At 47.2% G+C, this 13,720-nt stretch overlaps 1 protein-coding gene across 6 annotated transcripts in view; it reads right to left on the bottom strand.

Annotated features, from left to right (window-relative positions):
* The window catches only part of TANC2 (tetratricopeptide repeat, ankyrin repeat and coiled-coil containing 2), a 2,511,073-nt gene that overhangs the window by 488,087 nt on the left and 2,009,266 nt on the right, over positions 1–13,720 (bottom strand). For all 6 annotated transcript variants that reach the window (XM_078645079.1, XM_078645083.1, XM_078645080.1 and 3 more), the window contains 2 exons: positions 11,914–12,195; positions 4,206–4,339 (listed from right to left, as the gene is read on the bottom strand). In XM_078645079.1, the coding sequence (XP_078501205.1) occupies positions 4,206–4,339; positions 11,914–12,195 (416 nt within the window). The remainder of the gene's footprint in view (positions 1–4,205; positions 4,340–11,913; positions 12,196–13,720) is intronic.

Consider the following 13,720-nt stretch of genomic DNA (forward strand, 5'->3'; position numbering starts at 1 on the left):
ATCAGAATCTAATGCTGTAGTCTCCCAGTGGTTAAGGGATGCTGTAACTGCACTCCTTCCTTCTACATCTAACAACCACAGATCCCTTCATCCTCCTGCATCTTGGTTCTCTGAGGAGTTAAAATTACAACGCGCCAAGTGCAAGGCCTTGGAAAGGAAATGGAGGCTCTCGTATTCTACCCCTAGCAAGGCAGCCTATAAAGAAGCATTAAAAAGCTATCATGCTAACTGTAAATTGGCAAAGGCCACCTTCACGGCATCCACAATTACCCAGGCACAGAACTGTCCACGGACTCTTTTCGCAGTGGTGAAGAGGCTAACGGGAGCAGATACAGTACCTTCTCCTCCGGCCCTGGATAAACCACAGTGTGATGCCATTGCAGATTTTTTTATCTCTAAAGTGGAGCGTATTTATGAATCTTTGACTACTCCTCCGCCATCTGTTGAGTCCTTACCGGCGACTACTCCTGGTAGTCTTCTCCCCATCCCTTCAATGTTCATCAACGATTGGTTACTGTTTGATGACACTACCTTTCTATCGTGCCTGAACAGTATTAGATCAGGCTCCCCTCGGGACCCTGTTCCTATGAAAATTCTAAAACTGTTGGATCTCGAGCCTCGGAGAGTCCTAATGAGACTTCTGAATACCCCTCTTACAGAGTCTATGGTGGCACAGGGGTGGAAGCATGCCATGGTCGTTCCCTTGTTAAAAAAGACCGGCGCGGACATCACTAATTTAGCCAATTTTAGGCCCATCTACCTGCTGCCTGCATGTTCCAAAATTTTGGAACGACACGTGAACACCCAGCTTAATTCATTTGTCGAAAACGTGGGATATCTCCATCCGTCCCAATCCGGGTTCCGCGCTCATTATTCCACTGAATCCGCACTCCTCGGGGTGACGGAGAGGCTTCGGCACGGCATCGATCGCGGGGAGACCTTTGCACTCATCCTTTTGGATTTGAGTGCAGCGTTCGATACCGTGTCTCATTCTATTCTTCTTGACTCTCTCCGCTCCCTTGGTGTTGCTGGATCTGCGCTGGCCTGGATTGCCTCCTTTTTAGGTGGACGTACCTTTCATGTGTTTTCGACAGAAGCTGAATCTGCTGTCTACGCATCGGCACACGGCGTCCCCCAGGGGTCGATTCTCAGCCCTTTGCTGTTTAATATCTATATCAGACCCCTTGCTACCATCGTTGAGGACGCCGGCCTGACAATTTATTCGTATGCTGATGAAACGCAGATTGTGTTCTCTCTTTCTAGCAGTGAGGGCCATGAGGTCTCTGCCTTGAAATCTGGCCTGTCACGCGTTGCTGCTTGGATGCACGACCATCTGCTCAAGCTCAACGGTGACAAGACCGAGGTCGTCATCTTGGGCAAGAATAAAGATCTGTGGGGCCCTCGACATTGGCCCTCCGATATGGGTCCTCTGCCGAATCCAGCCCCCGTAGCCCGCAACCTCGGTTTCCTCATCGACGACAGGCTCTCTATGAGACAGCAGGTAACAAAGGTCGCTGCAATCTGTTTTTCCATCCTGAGATGGTTGCAGAAGATCCTATGGATGTTGCCTTGCTCTACTCGGAGAACTGTCGTCCAGGCTCTTGTGATCTCCCGCATTGACTATGGGAATGTGCTTTATCTTGGGCCGATAAGGCCACAATGAATAAGCTTCAGGTGGTGCAAAACTCCTCAGCTCGCTTACTGTGTAATGTACCCCGGAGATCTTCCGCAGCTCAGGCTCTGCGCGATCTTCACTGGCTTAAAGTCCCGAACCGCGCAAAATTAAAAACCTTATGCCTTCTTTTAAAAATCCGGCAGGGTTCTGCCCCTAAATATCTGCAGAACCTGGTTCAAGTCTACAAGCCTGGTCGTACTTTAAGATCCTCCACTAGTGGCAATTTCCTGGTCCCTAGAATAAATTTGGCCAAAATGGGCGGCCGTTCGTTCTCTTATCTCGGTCCAAAGATGTGGAATGCTCTTCCGTCGGCCCTGAAAGCTGAGACTGATCTCCTCCCTTTCCGAAAAAAACTGAAGACTTTGCTTTTTAACTGATCCCTCTGCATTGTTGGTTCTATTGGGCTTTGCTGTTTCCTTTCTTTTATCTATCCCTGGCGCCGGGAAACCCATTGAGGGTAGCTGTGCGCAACACAAGTTTAATAAATAAATAAATAAATAATATTATGGTCTTTTCCCAAAGTACAAACCTTTTGGACCTCGCTGTGTACTACAACAGAACAAATCACAGGGTCAGTCCTGGTCAGATGTCCACAGGTAATTCTGTTGGGCGCCCCATACTGGATATTTGTCCACTCTATGGCATGCTGGCTAAACAAACACCCCACCTCCTCCTAGCGGCAAAATAAAGCATTCTAACCTTTTGGGGACAGCAGATCTTGTGTTCCAAAGATATACAGATTAAGAGACTATGGTGGAGAAACTGTTAAAAATGACACAAGATGAAGAGAAAGCTTTTACTAAACAATGGGGCTGTTTGTTGGAATTTTTCAGTGGAGACCTTAAGGAACTGTCCTGCCCAAAGCGACTTCAAGCCCTGAAATGGTTAGAACCTTCTAAGATAGACAACTACTATGCAATAGTTTACAGACGGCACGAAGACTCTGGGCGCTCAGCCATGGTCATAGCAGACATTTATAGAGACAAACTCTTGATCAGCATGACACCTTGAATGTTCACTTCATCTGGCAATGGTGGATGGGGGTTGAGATGGCTGAGGGTGTGGAGGAGGAAGGGTTCTTTGGGGTTGGGCAGTTGTTCACCACAGAGCCAGGTGTCTCTATTTTTGTCGTATGATGGTTAGTTGAACAGGGCAACATAATGTTAATAAAAAGAAATTTCAAACTTAAATATTTTAATAAATCAAGCATGTGGCATCACTGATAAAATGTTATTTTTCTATTTTGAATTTAATACTCAAAGAACAAGTTACTTACCTTCTGTAACGATGTATCTGTAAGAGACATAGGTTAGTTATAGATTCCTTACCTTAGAATTACCCCCAGGCATCAGACTGGATCCAGAGAATTTTTTCTCTTAGCAGTACCCAGGCACATCGGTAGGTGGCTGCAGTTGACTCTGCGTCCGGCGTCGTGGTGGCCGGGATGTCGTTGCGGTGTCTACTTAGCTGCCACCCCTGCGTGCTGACTCCGATGACGGACGTGGAGTCGACCGACGCCACCTACTGACGCGCAGGGCTACTGCTAAGAGAAACAATTCTCTGGATCCAGTCTGACGCCTGGGGGCAATTCTAAGGTAATGAATTTATAACTAACTGTTTCTTTCAGATCATAGGTTTTGAATGGGAGTTTAGGCTGCAATGGGTTCTGAATGGAGTACAATTATTTTTTCTAAAAGTAGGAAAATGCATTCAATAGATAATTTTTAAAAAAAAATTGCAAATGGAAAAAAACAACCTTGATTAAGTGTTTGATTACTTACAGTTAATCTTTATTGCTCCTTGTCCGGGGTCTTCATCATTACAATGCTGACTGAAATGAATGAGGCATGCCTCCCGCTGGATAAAGGCAACTGCGTTGCTTCATACCTACCTTCAAGTAAAAGCACTTTCGCATTTAACTTCTTTCCTACAATTCACAGTGTAAACTGCACTTGCTGTAAACTCAATTTATGGGTTCCTTTAACCCTTTCCATGTTGATCACGGAACCGCTCTGTCATCAGCTGCGGTTGGGCTGTGCTGATGACGGAGCGGTTCCGTCATGGCCCGGCCGCCGCGCCTGCGCGGCGCTGATTTTGCGCCTGCGCGGCGCGTTCTATTGAGCGGGCGGGGCCATGACGGAACCGCTCCGTCATGAGCACAGCACAACCGCGGCTGATGACGGAGCGGTTCCGTCATCAACATGCGCCCGCCGCGCGGCCGCCCCGCCCACTTAGCGCTGCGGTGGAATAGCCGCCGCAGCGATGGCGTTAATATACATTAAACAATCTTCTACAGTGGCTGTTTATCTATAATTCAGATGCACATTCTAACAAAAAAGTTAAACAGTTTGAATGAATTTTCTATATAAAAGCTTAACTGAAGGTGTGCAAAGAATGAATTTTCTATATAAAAGCTTAACTGAAGGTGTGTAAGAGAAAGCTTTGAGATTTAAATAAATAAGTGGATGCCCATGATTATATCATGCAGGGGAAGTTTAACTATAGTTGTGTAGGTCACATGCGTGCATACCTGTGATGCGATCGTCCGTATGGCCTCTTCTTGTCTTCTACGCATTTCCGGTGTCCCAGGACAGCTCCCACTTGCGATGGAAGAGTGGGTCTGGCCCTGCTGGCTGAGAGGCAGCTCTCGATTTGCATCACCATCTACAACACAAACCTTATTAAATCAAACATGCACAAGCCATTTATATATGGTGAGCATTATAAGGTTATTACAAGTCACAGAAGAGTTCCATGACCACATTGAGGAACAAAGAAAAGAGTTCCTTTTTAAGGTTAATGAACTCTGAGGTGACTTTAAATATCCTTAAGTACAGCAGGGGGTACTTTATTAATTATAACACATGCACTGACAATCATCTTTCCCACAAACCACTTGCAGCCTTGGTGCGTAACTTTTTCAGGTTAAAGAGAAAACATGTTTACAAAAATAAAAAATAAAAACAAAATCTCTAGTGAAAAATTAAACATCAAAAAAACAGTTTGATAATTGCTGCAGAAAGACATTACAATCAGCGTAATACAAGTCAGTTTAAAAAAACTAAAAGAACAGCAGTTCAGAATATGTAGAAACATGCGTAAAGATTACCCAATGAGCGCAAAAAATAAACATATCGCCATGAATATTTCCTTCTGCTGGTCAATGAACAGAGCAGAGGAAAGAAAAGCAAGGTTTTGTTTTTAAACAGCTGCTTTAATTATGCTCCGTGGCCTGGCCTGCGTTCTCTTCACTGCTACCTCTGGCAGTAAACATTGGGACATCAGAACTCAAATGTAATATATCAATACAGTTGAGTTTTGTCGCCATGTCTTAATATTAAGTGACTGGGTGCATCACATGTCGCCTATCACATAAAGAGTTATAGATGGGTAACAGTGAATTATGGGTTGGCTTTTCACAGAAGGATTCTGAGTGACATAAATAGACCACAGGAACGATGCTCAAGTTGTCTATGATGTCATTAAAACACAGAGGAGAAAATCATCCCCATAATTCACTTTTTATGCATATATAACTTTATGTTATGTATAGCCCCAAAATCATCTGCCCCTGCTTTCAACTACTAGGAATGGGCAGAAGAGTAATGGGGAGCCACACACAGCACAGCCTCTCCTTACTGTACCAAATGTGAACAGGGAGGAAAGGTCAGAAAAGTAATCGGGAGCCATACACAACACTTCCTCCCTGTCCCAACTGTGGACAGGGAGGAAGGGGCAGAGGAGTAATTGGGAGGCATACAAAACAGGGCCTCTCCTACCTGTCCCAAACGTGGACAGGGAGGTAGGGGCAGAGAAGTAATCAGGAACCATACACAACACGCCTCTCCTCCCTGTCCCAAACGTGGACAGGGAGGTGGCAGAGTAGGAGCCATACACAACACTGACTCTCCTCCCTGTCCAAAATGTGAACAAATGCTTTACCTGCCACTCTCAATCGACTCCCATCACCTTCCCTTCATTTATTCTCCATTAGGCAGCTGTGCTTTCTGTCCAACCAGACAAGCAGTGCTACGCTGACAGGCTCACAAGGAGGCCTATAGGGCCTTTATTATAGAGTCATAGAGGGTTACAAGTTGTGTTATCCACTGTTGCTACGTCATAACAGTGATTTATCAGATTCGGAAACTGGTGTAACTATTAGAGAAGAAAAAGAAATTAGTCATGAGTTTTAATATAGTGATTGCAGAATCCCATGTTTTTATATATAGAATTATAGATGGGCAACAGTGAATTACGGGGGTATTTTTCACTGAGGGGTTCTGAGTGACCTCAAATAGACACCAAGCGCGAAGCTCAAGTTATCTAGGATGTCACTCAGAAAGCTGAGGTGAAAAACATCCCTGTCATTCAATTTTAACCCATGTATACTTTTATGTTATGTATGGCCCCCAAAATCATCTGCCCCTGCTTTCAACTGCTATGCAGTGTAGAGGAATAATTGGAGAGCCAGGCATAACATGGCCTCTATTGTGTAATCAATCTCCAAACAGAAAAAAAAGTTGCCTTCCATCCTTGACCAACCTCCACCGCCTTCCCTGCCTTCCTTCCTTCCCCCTCTTACACCTGTGCTCTGTACTTCCTGCTTTCGGTCAAAGCAAACGAGCAGAACTGCATTGACAAAGACCTGCTAACTGACGCAGTGCCACCGTGAGACACACAATATTGGTGCCCTTCAAACGGCCACACGATGAGGAGCCAATATCACATGATGGCAGGGAAAACTGTAAACAGTGGATTTTCAGGTCGTTCTCGGAGGCTTTGAACTGTCAACGCCCTCAAGCGCCAGGACGCCCCTTTGCTGGGGCATCTGTGCGCTTTACAAATCCGGATAGCATAACATAACAAGGAGTGTAAAACACCAGCCTGGGATAGCATTTTTTTCCGGTTTTTTTGGAGGCGGAAGTTTGGGGCGGGCAGGGGCAAAATTGCCTTGTAGGTAAGTCTCTGCACGAGGCACCACCCCACAAAGGCCCTGCCCACTCTTCAGAAGGTGACCTTTTTAGGTCGAGGGACCGTAGGCTTGGCCATAGGCCAAGACCGGAAGTCCGGAGAATTATTGTTACTTCGAGTGGCTGCTTTATCCCGCCTCTCTTTTCGTCTCTTCTCCATTGGCTGGCTTCCTAAACGGAGGCCAGCCATTGGAGGAGAGATGCGTCACTCCAATTTAGCCCAGTCTTTTTCGGATTTGGGGGCGTAAGTTTTGCTGTTCTTTAGACAGTGACGTAGTCTGCCACTCAGAACCACAAAACCACGCCCCCAATTCCGGAAGTTTGCGTCCGCCATTTTTTTTTCAGCCCAGTGAAGGTGAGCATCGAGCCTCTGCCCCCGTTTATGCCGTTTTTAGTGCTCCTGCACCCCTGTTTGATGCTCTCTATCTCTTATGCTGCCCCCACAGTCCCCCAGCCCCCTCTCTGCTTGATGTGCATGTTCCCCTCCCCTCTACGTACTGCATCTTCGGTTTTCTCCTCCCCGCCCCCTCCTGAATGCTCCGCGCTCGTCCGTCACCCCGTCTTGTCTCTGTGCCTTGTTCTTGTTTCAGTCCGCTCCATCTGCCTCTGCCAGGGGCAGCGTGATGTGCTTTCGGTATCTGCAGCCAAATGTAGGCGCTGTGAAGAGTGGCAGCCATTTCAGGCCGACCGCCGCCGGAAGAAGTCCAGGTGAGTGCTTGTTGCCTTCTGATTGTGCCCGTTCCCGCCACCCCCCCTCCCGCTGTCCGTGTCTCCTTTCCCGCCCCTCCCTCCCGCTGTCCGTGTCTCCTCTCCAGCCCCCCCTCCCGCTGTCCGTGTCTCCTCTCCCACCCCCTCCCACTGTCCGTGTCTCCTTTCCCGCCCCCTCTCCCGCTGTCCGTGTCTCCTCTCCCGTCCCCCCCTCCCGCTGTCCGTGTCTCCTCTCGCGCCCCCCCCTCCCGCTGTCCGTGTCTCCTTTCCCGCCCCCCCCTCCCGCTGTCCGTGTCTCCTTTTGTCAGTCCGGTATTTTTTTTTCTTCTTCTCCTTCTTGTTTTGTTATGCTGTTATTGTTTCTGCTCTGCCTGTCACTGAGCCCAGACAACGACTGCCTTTAACTAACGAGCACTACCAAAACCATTAGGCTTCACTTTTGAAATAACACAAAGAGATTCTTATGAATGGCGATTTTTATGTGCGGCTCAACGGGACAACATGTTGATGGATGGATGTCTGCCTGAGTAGATGTATGAATGAATGAATGGGTGTCTCATCGGTGAGTGATTACCTGAGTAAATGGACGAGTAGATGAGTAAATACATTGGAGAGAGCGTGGGTTCAAAGATGAAGTGTTGCCAGCTGTGAATTATAACAGGAAGCGTTTAGTGGCTACCTTCTTTGCTGGTTGGGCCTGAAGTATAACTTTACCAAGAGGCTCAACTTAGCAGCAGCAATACAGAAGGCAATTATTTTCTTATAATGGTCTACAACGTTTCCCGAACGCGCCTACTCGACTTAACACTTGACAACATCAAACACAGGGATGGGGATGCAGAAAGACTGTTATGAGCTCATCCTTCCAGCTGAGAAGAGGGGAGCCCCATTTGGCTATAGACACACTTGTGCTTGGAATGCAACGTCATAGTCAGTGAGCGGAAGCAAAGTTGGATCGGGGTGCCTCCATGTTTGTGAGGGTAAAGGAAACCAAGATAGAAATGCTGGCAGGTGTGGAGGCAGAATCGCAATAATTGGTAGTCTCAGCGGGAGACACTAATGCCCTAGACAATATACAGAGTGAACCAGAGCAATTTAAATAAGTCTGGTAAAAGATTTATCATCTAGTAAAAATGCACATGAAAATGACAAAAAAAATAATATTATTCACATAAGTAATTAGAACTATTTGTATTTAATACAATTAATGTATCCAAGCATTCCAAAATGTAAATATTTAAATCTGCCCATTGTCTCTTGATTCTGCTGTTTTAAACCTGCAAAAGGAACAGTTGATGGACAGCATGCAGAACAATGTCATACATTCACCCCACCAGGGGCCTCGTCTCCTCGCTTGCTCTCGGGCCCATGACACACTGGCTAGGCACGCCACTGTCAGACAGTTGAAGCTGTGACTTACGGCTTTAGTAGGCCAGGGTTCCTGGTCTGAGTCCAGCAACTTGCTGCTGGGCACCCATGGATCCAGCGTTCCTTGGTCTGACTGACAGTTATAAGCACTGCCACACTTGGGGTGCAGCGTGCGCCTCAGCATCCTAGAACCCGGTGCCACTTAACCTGCTGCACTGTTGATAGCTTTGCCCCCGCTGCCCACCCCCCACGTCTTAACGCGAGCGTGTGAAGTTAAGTCGTGTTTAAACAGTCCGGGGCTGTTTCCATTCCCTGGAATCTTCTCAGCAGTGTGTAGCAGGAATTTACTGAAATCTGTGTCCAGTAACAGCGGTACAAGCGTATCCTGTCACAACAACGTTAAATACCAGCTCTACTGTGTGTTTGTGCGCTTGGTTGCATGTGCAGACAGGTGCGTTTTTTTGTACTTGTAGCTCATTGGGTTATGTGTAGTGTGGAGGTTGTGTTTGTGGGTCTGGTGGGCGGTTATGAAATCGTTTTTGCCTGGCTGACTTCTGTGGTGCCTACATTGACAGGGCAATGGGTGCGTAAGAGGGAAATTCACAATGCCTTATTGAAAAGCGACAGAAGGAACCCTAAGAGCGTAGAGCGGGTTCAAGGGAAACCCCCCTGTCATATGAAAGAGTTGGGAGTGTGGGACACCCAGACAGCCTCCCTCCGCTCGCGCTGCCCCAAGCCCAGGCTGCCACCACTCTCCTCCGGGTCGGATGAAAGCCATATGAGAGAAATCACAGAGGGTTCATAAAGGAAGTAACAGCGTCTCACCCGTTTGGTGACGCGGCAACACGAAAGCCCCCGCACTGTGCTTGGATGCGCAAGCCTTTTTTGTATTTTTCCACATTCTACGCGGGGTTTCTGCTCTGCCTGTCACTGAGCCCAGACAGCGACTGCCTTTAACTAACGAGCACTACCAAAACTAATAGGCTTCACTTTTGAAATAACACAAAGAGATTCTTATGAATGGCGATTTTTATGTGCGGCTCAACAGGACAACATGTTGATGGATGGATGTCTGCCTGAGTAGATGCATGAATGAGTGAATGGGTGTCTCATCGGTGAGTGATTACCTGAGTAAATGGACGAGTAGATGAGTAAATACATTGGAGAGAGCGTGAGTTCAAAGATGAAGCGTTGCCAGCTGTGAATTATAACAGGAAGCGTTTAGTGGCTACCTTCTTTGCTGGTTGGGCCTGAAGTATAACTTTACCAAGAGGCTCAACTTAGCAGCAGCAATACAGAAGACAATTATTTTCTTATAATGGACTACAACGTTTCCCGAACGCGCCTACTCGACTTAACACTAGACAACATCAAACACAGGGATGGGGATGCAGAAAGACTGTTATGAGCTCATCCTTCCAGCTGAGAAGAGGGGAGCCCCGTTTGGCTACAGACACACTTGTGCTTGGAAGGCAACGTCATAGTCAGTGAGCGGAAGCAAAGTTGGATCGGGGTGCCTCCATGTTTGTGAGGGTAAAGGAAACCAAGATAGAATGCTGGCAGGTGTGGAGGCAGAATCGCAATAATTGGTAGTCTCAGCGGAAGACACTAATGCCCTAGACAATATACGGAGTGAACCAGAGCAATTTAAATAAGTCTGGTAAAAGATTTATCATCTAGTAAAAATGCACATGAAAATGACAAAAAAAATATTATTCACATAAGTAATTAGAACTATTTATATTTAATACAATTAATGTATCCAAGCATTCCAAAATGTAAATATTTAAATCTGCCCATTGTCTCTTGATTCTGCTGTTTTAAACCTGCAAAAAGAACAGTTGATGGACAGCATGCAGAACAATGTCGTACATTCACCCCAGTACAGAGATCTGGGCCTAAATCCATCGTTTTTTTTGCTCACCATGCCATTCCAGTTTGGACCCAGCCATATGCAAATCAGTCTTGACCCTGTGCCCAATGGCAACAGTCCAGCCCGAATTGCCAGGCCAGGTCTTCCCTTGACTGGAAACAAGCATCCTAGGACCGGTTTCGGGGTTTCACCCCTAATCAGCCAGGATACCTTGGCTCCATTGGCATGGAGAGCACGGGATGCTTGTTTCCGGTCCAGGAAGGACCTGACTTGGCAGTTCGTGCTGGAGTGTTCCCATGAAGGACAGGGTCAAGACTGATTTGCATATGGCCAGGTCTAAATTGGGGTGGCGTGGTGAGCAAAAGAACAATGGATTTAAGCAAGATATTGTGACTGGGAGTGAATGTTTTGATTTATTCTGCATTTCGTCCATCAATTGTGTGTCTTTTGCTGTTTTAAACTTCGCATTGTTAGAAGATGGACAGGGACATTTACTAATATAATGTAGGTCACAATGAAACAGAAGAATAGGAGAGTGCGTTTAAAATTAATTAAGGTAGGCAGAAAAGCACAAGCAGCAATCCTGGTGATGTTATGTTATGTTAATGGAACTCGTATAGCGCGCGGTTACCCTGGGGTGTCCTGGCGCTGCGCATGCCTGCTGGTTGTCTGTGATGAGATATTACTGTGTGAAGAGCCAGGTTTTCAGCCCTCTTCTGAATGAAAGGAGGTCTGAAGAGTTACTCAGATGAGTGGGCCTGTACCACTTAAATTTCTGACTCAGGTGGTTGGGGCCAATTCCATTGAGGGAAATGACAATGCCATTTATTTAACGATTAAGCTATTGGCAATGTAAATGACAATGCCATTTCTTTATGATTAAAAAAACAAAACAAATGTCATGAGCAATGCCAATAGCTCTACCTTTAATAATGCCGAGACCATTGCACTGTAAATGCTTGTTGTTTTAGTAGGCATGTCTGCTGGCAGGTTCTCAGAAAGCTCTGTCAGCCCGGCCTGGAAGGCTTTTATGACATCACAACAGTGGGTAACCAGTTTGCGCTTTCAACCGTTGCTATATCATAGTAGTGGATTGTGAGATTCAGAAATTGAAGTAACGATACAATCACTCTTTGAGAGATATATAGAACAAAGTTATAAACAGTGAGCCTCAGAAACTTCAACTAACTTCCAAGACAAATCTGAAAGAATGAGAACAGCCTAGAGAATGTTGACATACTACTCTCGAATCGTCCTCGCCATTCATACAAAAAACAGCCAGCAGAGGGGGCTCTTACCACCGCACAAGGACTACCTACGTTTTGGTGAAGCGTGTGGGCTATCCGAGGCTATTTGACGCATGCGTGTACCGTGGCAGCTGAGCGCGACCAGGCGGGAAATGATTGCAGTCTTTCCAAAGCCGATGTTTCCACAGATCACCACGCCCTGGTTCACGCCGTCGTTTGTGCTTTGTAGCTGCGCATCGATCTCGTGGAACAGCCAATCTCGGCCCACAAACACGGCGTCAGTGGTGATGCTGGGCACCTCGAAGAGCAGGGGTTTCAGAGAGATGTCCGGCGGTCGGTAAGGTGCAAAGCGTACTGCAAGATGAATAAACAGACAACAGAGTGAATGATCATCAAGAGGGGAGATAACAAGTTTACACTAGAAGACCTCTATTTAGACTTGGGAATTACGGCCTATGCATTCTCCTGCCTTTAGCCCTGTTAATCTAAGCAAGGAGAGAGGAAGAATATCACCAGGAGAGAGGAAGAATACACCAGGAGGGAGGAAGAATACACCAGGAGGGCCAGGAGAGAGGAAGAATACACCAGGAGAGAGGAAGAATACACCAGGAGGGAGGAAGAATACACCAGGAGGGAAGAAGAATACACCAGGAGGGAAGAAGAATACACCAGGATGGCCAGGAGAGAGGAAGAATACACCAGGAGGGAGGAAGAATACACCAGGAGGGAGGAAGAATACACCAGGAGGGAGGAAGAATACACCTGGAGAGAGGAAGAATACACCTGGAGGGAGGAAGAATACACCAGGAGAGAGGAAGAATACACCAGGAGGGAGGAAGAATACACCAGGAGGGCCAGGAGAGAGGAAGAATACACCAGGAGGGAGGAAGAATACACCAGGAGGGAGGAAGAATACACCAGGAGGGCCAGGAGAGAGGAAGAATACACCAGGAGGGAGGAAGAATACACCAGGAGGGAGGAAGAATACACCAGGAGGGAGGAAGAATACACCAGGAGAGAGGAAGAATACACCAGGAGAGAGGAAGAATACACCTGGAGGGAGGAAGAATACACCAGGAGAGAGGAAGAATACACCAGGAGGGAGGAAGAATACACCAGGAGGGCCAGGAGAGAGGAAGAATACACCAGGAGGGAGGAAGAATACACCAGGAGGGAGGAAGAATACACCAGGAGGGAGGAAGAATACACCAGGAGGGAAGAAGAATACACCAGGAGGGCCAGGAGAGAGGAAGAATACACCAGGAGGGAGGAAGAATACACCAGGAGGGAGGAAGAATACACCAGGAGGGAGGAAGAATACACCTGGAGGGAGGAAGAATACACCAGGAGGGAAGAAGAATACACCAGGAGGGCCAGGAGAGAGGAAGAATACACCAGGAGGGAGGAAGAATACACCAGGAGGGAGGAAGAATACACCAGGAGGGAGGAAGAATACACCTGGAGAGAGGAAGAATACACCAGGAGAGAGGAAGAATACACCAGGAGGGCCAGGAGAGAGGAAGAATACACCAGGAGGGAGGAAGAATACACCAGGAGGGAGGAAGAATACACCAGGAGAGAGGAAGAATACACCTGGAGGGAGGAAGAATACACCAGGAGGGCCAGGAGAGAGGAAGAATACACCAGGAGGGAGGAAGAAGACACCAGGAGGGAGGAAGAATACACCAGGAGAGAGGAAGAATACACCAGGAGGGAGGAAGAATACACCAGGAGGGCCAGGAGAGAGGAAGAATACACCAGGAGGGAGGAAGAATACACCAGGAGGGAGGAAGAATACACCAGGAGGGAAGACGAATACACCAGGAGGGCCAGGAGAGAGGAAGAATACACCAGGAGGGAGGAAGAATACACCAGGAGG

The sequence above is a fragment of the Lissotriton helveticus genome, chromosome 5_1 (genome assembly GCF_964261635.1).
Source record: "Lissotriton helveticus chromosome 5_1, aLisHel1.1, whole genome shotgun sequence".
NCBI lineage: Eukaryota > Metazoa > Chordata > Amphibia > Caudata > Salamandridae > Lissotriton > Lissotriton helveticus.